Here is a 9,003-nt window from a genome sequence, read left to right on the forward strand (position 1 = left end):
GTGATTATGCTGGTCTTCTTCATTGTGTTGCAGATGGAGAGCTGTATGCCGGTACAGTCAGTAATTTCCAAGGAAACGAACCCATCATTTACAAGAGTCTAAGCCAAGGAACGGCTCTAAAAACAGAAAACTCACTCAACTGGCTTCAAGGTACAGTGCTTTGGCCGGAATGCAATGCTTTTCATTAAATCTTCATGTATTAAAAAATGATTTGATATCTCATATTATACAAGATATATGACCAGCATAGCTGTTTGTGCCAGATATGCTGTATGAGAATAGAGTTTGACACCATTAGAAATTATATAGATAACAAATATTTAACGACAATCTGTCAAGAGTCCCTGTTTCAATTGAATTTTCTATTTAGTGTGTTGATGTCAGAGGGAATAGGGACGTCTGTCCCTGGATGCCTGAATTTCATATACTGCAGGTTGAAAGCATTTTTCACGTTGTCCTTCTTTCAGACCCAGCCTTTGTTGGCTCTGCCTACATACAGGAGAGCCTGCCCAAGGGCAACCTTGTGGGCGATGACGATAAGATTTACTTCTTCTTCAGTGAAGCGGGAAAGGAGTTTGATTTCTTTGACAACACCATTGTGTCACGCATTGCTCGCGTGTGTAAGGTGAGTGATGCTTGGAGGCAGACGGTCCACGTAAACGGGTCTTTTTCCCCTTTAGCTAAATATCCTGACACCCCCTCACATCACTACAGGGATCTATCAGACCAGGGAGGGGGTTTGTTTGTGTATTTCATGTTTTTGTGTTCCTACACAGGCAAATATGTAGTCTTCTGAAAGCTTCTTACAGCCTAAATAGGATGGATCTATAGTATTTCTGAGCAGGATCTCTTGTTACAGAAAAACATTCCTCGTGCATGTTTCCCTCTCTTTGATTATTTTTCTCCAGATGCTCTCCTCCCTCAATTCTTATCGTGTTTCACCAAATATTTCTGTTCAAACAGGAGTCTGTAAGTAAAAGTGTAGCACACTGTAGCACCACATACATGCGCAGAATTGGATTATCACCTGCTGAAATACTTAAACCCAGGGCTTTTGAACTAAAATGCAGACCTCACACAGCATTTGATATCTTTTCGGGTCTTTTCAGTTCTGTAAACATCATTAATACCACAAACCAGTTCTCCAGATCAGACTGCTGCTTGTCTCTGTGAAAATAATCATGTTTACCACAGTCCAAGGAGAATGAAATAGAGTAGCTGACAGTTTTACGTTAACATCAGAGAAATGTTGGCTTACAAGGACATTTGTTTTTATTTTAAACTTGTCCTGTGACACTATCTAATGTGTTTTTTTTAATATTTTTAAACACAACTTTAGAAATTTACATGGAGAGCGAGGATTTTTTTATCTTAATGTTTTATAGAAAGCTGTTACTCTGCCTACAGGGTTATATTTGCAATTATCGTTTTTCCATACATCCAATAAAAAAAACTGTTAACAGAGTTATATAAATATTGACTCATGGTTCATGTTGATGATACATTTTCTCACATATGGTTATTACCCAACAGGAAATTAGTAATAATGTGTCACTTTTTGGGAGTGTGCTCCCCCAAAAAATGTAGAAAACAAAGCGTTAAAATTAGGTAAAGCTCTGAAGATGGCTGGCATTTGTTCCTTTAAGCACCATAAAGTGATTCCTGTTCAAATAAATTGTAACTTTAGATCCGAGCCCTATCTCCCTAGGCCCTTATTTGACTTATAATGTCGGCAGCACTTCCCCTCTTTGTTGTTTATTCAGGTGTTTAGTGCAAATGTTCCACTTCATAGAGGCTAACTATGGAATTATTAAACGTGTTTTGCTTGAAACAAACAAAGTAAAGCATGTTGTCATCTGCTGGTTTTCCCAGAAAGAAGCCATCACTGCCTGCCATGTGCATGCTTTGTGAACGGCCCTTTGAACAAGGGATGCTTTTACAAGGGATTAATAAATGGGATGCATTTGCTTCAATTATTCAGCAATCAGTTTAAGCACAGAGTGGCATTAAATTATAAAACTAGGTTCAGCCAGGAGGACTAGAGAATATACTGTATGTTGCTCATTATCTGCCTGGGTTACTGCAATAAGTAATTGCTTCAGAAGCTCAGTATTGGTCATGTGTCATTTCCTCTCCGATCCAGCGCTGCCATTTCCTCTGATTAATGTAATACTAAAGTGGACATGATTGAAGTTTCATGTTTAAAGGGTTTTAGGTAGTTTAGATCATTTAGTATTTCTCTTTGGTCCTCTGCACATTTGTAATACTACTTATTTCTTCCAGCAGCCAACTTTCATCTTGTAAGATCTAAGACTGCGAGAAAACTGGAATAATTGTTGCCATGAACTGCAGACAGTATGGTTGGTGCAGGACATCACCCTCCCTTTAAATGCCAGGTCTTGTAGTAGAAGTATAGGCTCTTGGTCTCCTTAGGTGAAGCATCAGCAGCCATCTTTGTGAGGCCCGCAACTCTCTGTGGATTACATTCTGTTTTACAGTCATACATCACATACTGTAAAACATTTTCACATTGAAGTTCAAAGATGTAGTTGCTCTCCAATTTGCGCAGATATCCTGTTGTACACTCTGTGTAGTCAAACAGCATGTTAAGGAGGTCCCGTGCCACACATCACTGTGAAGGCTAGTGCCAAAGGCGCTGAATCACAGCGGTAGTGTCAGTGAAGAAGGATTGCTCGGGAGCAAAGCCTCTTTTTCTTTTTCATTTAAAGGCATTTGCCCCCCTCAAAGCCCTGAGTGATCTTTTTCTTTTTTATCCAAGCCAGTTGTGATGATGTATATTGTTTTCGTGACCTACAAATCTGTTGCCTCTGGGTATATCTGTGTTACAGGCACAATTGCATAAGCTCATTAGGATTTTACAATACGAGGTTAATGTTTTTCAATTACGTCAATTCAAATAGCTTCACTTTTGTCCACATTTGGACATTTGCATCTTATATTATGTGAGTTATGCCACATACCATATGGTGCACATTATTATTTCATGCCTTTTACAAGCCTGTCACATCCCATCATATCCCACTTGAGTATCAAACCATGTTTTTGTTTTTTTTCAGAGGCATTGTCCATCTCAGACAGGTGTCAATCTTATATACTTGCACCCTCTACTGGCCACATGTTAAACAGCTCCAAACCGTCAATATCTCTGTTGCAGGGTGACATGGGAGGTGAGAGGGTTCTGCAGAAGAAATGGACGACCTTCCTGAAGGCTCAACTCTTGTGCTCTCTGCCTGATGATGGCTTCCCCTTCAACATAATCCAAGACATGTTTGTGCTGACACCCAGCCCCGAGGACTGGAAGAACACTGTGTTTTATGGAGTATTCACGTCTCAGTGGTGAGGACCGACTTTCGCTACTTAGATTAATACATCACCAAACTAATGTAGTGTCTCTTTGTCTGAGGTATGCTTTAAAAACGTTCTGATCGAAACCAAAGTGCAAATGCAGGAGAAGAGAGGAGATGCTTTGTGTCCGATTCAGCTGCTATACTGTCCATCTTCACTCCCTGGGCAGTTAAACATGGCCGCAGTGTTTCTAAAATCAGTTAGTCTCTATAGAGTTGTTTAGGTTTTCAGTGTAAAACATCTCCTCTATAATGTCTGAAAGATTAAACGAGATCAGAATGTATTAAATGATCAATCCGTATTGTTTATGTCGTTGAAGGTATAATGGTGCTTCAGGAAGCTCTGCAGTGTGCTCCTTCACTATGGACCAGGTGGAAAAGGCGTTCAATGGGCGATACCGTGAGGTCAACAGAGAGACTCAACAGTGGTACACATACAATCATCCGGTCCCAGAGCCTCGGCCTGGTGTGGTGAGTAAATACCTGCTGCCCTCTACTGGAGAACCTGTAGATAAATACATGTCAGTACTCGGCAGTATTTCATGTCATCTTAACGAGTTTCACACGTTCCTGTCTGCTCACCGGTCACATCCTCAAGGCTCAAAGCGATATCTGTTGAGCTTTCCTAATGCCCCACCTTTCTTCCTAAACATCAAATCACTGTCGTTTTAATTTCCTGGCAGGCTTATCACAGTTGAAAAATCTAAGCAAAAGAAACATTGAGGTGCTGTACGGCTGCAGTATGTGTCGTTATACGTGATTGAATGTTTGTAAATTACTCAATATTTTTGTCTTCACAGTGTATCACAAATGCTGCCAGGGAACAGGACATCTCCTCCTCGCTGCACATGCCAGACAAGGTGCTGAATTTTGTCAAAGACCACTTCCTGATGGACAGCGTGATCCGCAGCCAGCCTCTCCTGCTAAAACGTAATGTTCGCTACACGCAGATCGCTGTCCATCGCGTCCAGGCGGCAAAAAAAGCGTATAATGTCATCTTCATTGGCACAGGTAAAAGACTCCTCACCCACAATCACACATACACTATGTTATTGATCACTGTCATTTCTCAATATTCACAAAGAGTTTAATCTAATCTCAAGTTGTACTTTGTCTTCTAGATGATGGGAGACTTCATAAAGCCATTAATGTCAATAACAAGATGCACATCATTGAGGAGATGGTGCTCTTTCGTGATTCCAAACCAGTGCAACACATTGAGCTGGACACTGAAAAGGTATAGTGGAGTGCCGAGAGAGAAAACAACCCCGGCTTGTTTTGCAGAGCTTTCTCATGGTGTGAACTAATAGCATGCTCAGTAAATGCATTTATTGGCAGTTTGCAAATTCCATGAACCATGAAGAGCGGCAGCCTAAAGCAGACCTCGTGTTCAATGAGCTAATTACATGCAACTGTCTCTCAGGGGATCTGCAGACAGCTGGTGTTTTAACAGCTGGAATAGTGACACTTCTTGAATCCTGGCTTGTCTTTGACACTCAGATTTGTAAATTTGGGCAAAGAAATTCCTATTAAGCCGGTATTAAGAAAAGCTAAATGTGCTGTATTTAGATCAGGAGAAGATTATGGATGAAATAAGTAACCTATTATTTGGGGCACTTCTTTCCGGTCCCCTGCTTTGTCATCTCTCGTCCACAGGGTCAGCTTTATGTTTCCTCTTTCTCTGAACTGGCGGAGGTCCCAGTAGCTAACTGCACTAATTATCAGAGTTGCGGGGAGTGCATCCTCTCCAGGGATCCTTACTGTGCTTGGAATGGTAGGCAGTGTGTGGATGTCAGACTGGCTCCACCAAGCAGGTATGCATCCCTCTGCACAATAATCTGCAAACAGATTTTTACAGCTACAGCTTTTGAGACAAACATGTCTATCGAAATGTAAATATAAGATGGTTTCTGATTAAATATAATGTCTTTCAGTGCCTTGCAGCAGGATGTAGATGAAGCTGACACATCAGCTATTTGCAACAAGACAGTGCCAAGCCCACGGTTTGCTAAACCTCCACCTACACGTAAGTGAACTCCTCTTATAGTCAGATTTACAGAGCAGCACTCTGTTTTTTTCCACTCTTTGCCTTTCACTTTGAGTCTTGATTACAAATGTGTTCATTTGGTATTTTGAATTCTACACGAGATAAAGTGTAGAGCTTATTTCGTGCCGTATCTGACTCGAGCTACGTCTCTGCTTTGCCTTTCCACAGGAATGTCTTCATGCCAGGTGATCATTATCCCAGCCAACACGTTCAAAGTACTCCCTTGCAAGCTGCGCTCTAATTTGGCAGAGAGGAGGTGGGAGTTCAGTGAGAGTGCAGGTCACTTCCATTACCCCAGCCCAGAGGGGGGATTGGTAGTGGTAGCTCAAGCTGACAGGCAGGAAACCTATGAGTGCTGGTCAGTGGAGGAAGGCTTCAGACAGCTGCTGGCAAACTACTGTGTGAGGGGCGAGGCCAAGCACGAGAGCACCACCCTGAGAGGCCGCTCACGTACGCCACAGGTCTCCCAGGAGGAGTTCATCATCCTGCCAGGAGAGGCCCGCTCACCGCAGATCAACACTAAGACGTACTGGAACGAGCTGATCGTGGTGTGTTCCCTCCTGGCGTTTTCCCTGGTGGTCTTCTCTCTATTTGTGGTCTACAGGAACCGCGACGACATGAAGTCCATGCTCAAGGAGGGAGAGTGCCCCAACATTCAGCAGAAGAAGCCCAGGATAGTGGTGAAACCGGCTGAGAACTTGCCGCTAAACGGCAACACAGTCACAGCGTCGGCGTCAGATCACAAGGGCTACCAGACCCTTAACGACAACTACATCTGCAGCACTCCCCCGCACGAGTGCTCATCGCCCGACAACAGCAGGAGCTTCTTAGAGTCGGAGAAGAGGCCTCTGAACTTGAGAGAGAGTCATGTAGAGATTTCTCCCACATGCCCACGGCCAAGAGTCAGACTGGGCTCCGAGATTAAAGACTCTATAGTGTGAGGCTGGCTTTATGTTGTGTGGAGGGACTCATTTTAAACTGAAAGAAAAGAGTGCACTTGCTGAGAGAGACAAAGCCCTATAAGAGGGAAGACTGAGGATCATTCGACTCTTCATGGAGAGACATTTCATTTCACAGATTTTGCACTTTTTGTTCTGTCCCTGTGGTCCATGTTTATTTCATTTTGTTTTCCTCTCACTCCCTCGTATTCAAGTGCATTTGAAGCACACTGAAGAAGTTCCAGTTTGCCTTCAGACTTTTGATGCTTTCACTACGGCTCACAGGAATGTAACAAGCGAAGAGGCGATGTCACGACTAAGATTCACTGATTTAGTTTCATAGCATTGCCGCTCAGTCCGTCTATATAATCTACTGGCAATGCTTTGAAAGGCAGAGTAATATTCAAACATGTTCCCACTAACGACTTATAGTGTTTACTGTTTTAATTGCATTCTGTCATCTGTTAAGAGCCTAACCTTTCCCTGAGGCTATGCACTATGTACTGGTCTGTAGCAAGGTAAACACTCACACCAGAATATACACGAACAGCAGCCGGCAGGCGAGAAAGAAAAAAAAAAAAGTCCTGTCATAGATTTTTTTAGATAGCCAGTATGCATTTACACAAGTATACTCATTGTTTAGGCTTGAATACAACACAGCAACAGAGAAAGAATTAAGAGTAGAAGAGTTGTGCTAACAGACTGAAAAGGTTGATTAAAAAAACACAGATATTTATAAAGAGAACACAAACAAGGATTCACCTCAGTGGAAACTCTACCCACCTCAATCACCGCACACCAAAAACATGAATATTATATAGTCATAAATGATGACATGCTATGTTTTTAAGTATTGGTATTATTAGTGGATACAAATATTCCTCCGTGGAAGCCTGACTTTCAACAGGGTTTTCTTTCACCAAATGTGATAAAGGGAAAAATGTCATTCCAGGTATTATCATGCTGTTCTTCATGAGATAGACAGTCTATGCAAAGCAAATAATGTGAAGTGGGGTAAATACCAAGACAACCTCACCTCGAGACTGAGTTAGCACAAAGGTGTTGGCGCTAGTAATTACTTTAGGATCAGCAGCACTGCAAACACACACACACACACACACACACACACACACACAAGCTCTCATTACACTAACTGTAGGTATGCAAGAGATTTTAGCTATTTTGGTGTATTTTAGTGCAGAATATTGCCGAAATATTTCTCTTACAGAGAGGCATTTTTCATATTCTTTAATTTTACAAATAACTATCACTATTCTCAAAGGGAAATAATAATACATATTTAAATAATACACCTATTCATAATCTGATTTAAATAACACATCCGTGTAGCCTCAACTTTGATATACATATTAATTGAGTGTTAATGAGTGGAAGAAAATGGCCTCTGCTTGCTTAAATGGTTTGAAAGGCAACCATAAAAGCAATAATTGTTATTCTCATCCAGTAATATAGTTATAATTGTGGATTTTAATGATCTTGATTAGTCATTTACCTTATTCAGAAATAATGAATTATAAACCATATGATCCAACAAATTTGTGGGTCAGAGGTTGGAGTAACTTGAAAGCATTTTTATACAATATAATTGAAGTCTTACTTGAGTTGAGCTCTAGTATTTCAATGTGGCCAGCAAAATTACAATTTCACAAAAATGCAGGAAGGCATTCTGCTTGACTCAGAATGCATAGGATTTGCACATGGTGTTGAAAAGCCTTAGTATAATGCAGGTTATGGGTTTGATAACAAATCTAAAACGGATAATGCCTTCTGAAACAATAATCAAGAGACGTGCCTCTTGGAGAGATAAACTAACCAGGTAGTAGTGCTGTAGAGTCAAATGCTACACTGTAGCTGTGACAGGACTGGCCATGCTCAGACACAAGAGTGAAAACATTGAATACGTGTGATTTAATATTGTCAAGTTTGTACAGTACGTGCTCATGAGGTGTTGTTTTTTTATTTAATTTTCATCACAGTGGCTTCAACTTTAGTCAGGGACTCAATTTTATTCTAAAACTGTAGCACATGAATTACCACTGGCTGATTTTAAAAGACTGAATTATTGACAAGTATTATGTTACATTTCCTGTAAATGGCACTGAAAAAAATGACTCAAAGGCTGGTCAACTCTAAAGATTCATGCTTAGACTGTTAATAAAAACAAACAATTGGCCGCTTTTGGTGAAGTGGCTGCCGTCAGAACAATATACAATTGCAGAACAAATACAAAGTGGCAGTGACTTAGTGAAATATGTGCAGGTACTGAACATGCTTTCATTGAATACAAGCCTAAACTATTAATGCCACAGTGAAAGTATCGTCGTCTGCTATCTCTTAATGAACCACTGTAGTCTGGCCTTTTATTTGTGACAGTACAAGTTGCTCAGACTCTTGTCAACATGTAAGTAAAAAACGTTTTTTTATGTAAAATTGTTTTGTAAATTCAGCTGCCAATGTAAAAATATCGTGAATTGTATTTTTTTGTATCATACATCACTACTGTTTGTTTTTTCTTTTTTGTATTGTATATAAAAAGCACTTTATTTTAATTTTTCAAATAAAGATCTAATGGATCTTTTTTTTTTTTGAATTATTACATTAAGTAAAACATATTTACCTATTATTTATACAG

At 40.5% G+C, this 9,003-nt stretch overlaps 1 protein-coding gene across 2 annotated transcripts in view; it reads left to right on the top strand.

The window, feature by feature from the left end:
• sema4ba (sema domain, immunoglobulin domain (Ig), transmembrane domain (TM) and short cytoplasmic domain, (semaphorin) 4Ba) overlaps positions 1-8,914 on the top strand; it is a 46,816-nt gene extending 37,902 nt beyond the window's left edge. For both annotated transcript variants that reach the window (XM_031859330.1, XM_031859322.1), the window contains exons 7-15: positions 34-150; positions 468-625; positions 3,176-3,357; positions 3,686-3,836; positions 4,166-4,376; positions 4,487-4,602; positions 5,022-5,179; positions 5,300-5,391; positions 5,581-8,914. In XM_031859330.1, coding sequence (XP_031715190.1) covers positions 34-150; positions 468-625; positions 3,176-3,357; positions 3,686-3,836; positions 4,166-4,376; positions 4,487-4,602; positions 5,022-5,179; positions 5,300-5,391; positions 5,581-6,353 — 1,958 coding nt within the window. In that variant the 3' untranslated portion in view covers positions 6,354-8,914. The remainder of the gene's footprint in view (positions 1-33; positions 151-467; positions 626-3,175; positions 3,358-3,685; positions 3,837-4,165; positions 4,377-4,486; positions 4,603-5,021; positions 5,180-5,299; positions 5,392-5,580) is intronic.
• The last annotated feature ends 89 nt before the right edge of the window (positions 8,915-9,003 follow it).

The sequence above is a fragment of the Anarrhichthys ocellatus genome, unplaced genomic scaffold (assembly GCF_004355925.1).
Source record: "Anarrhichthys ocellatus isolate YVR2014 unplaced genomic scaffold, GSC_Weel_1.0 scaffold2, whole genome shotgun sequence".
In the NCBI taxonomy this organism is placed as follows: domain Eukaryota; kingdom Metazoa; phylum Chordata; class Actinopteri; order Perciformes; family Anarhichadidae; genus Anarrhichthys; species Anarrhichthys ocellatus.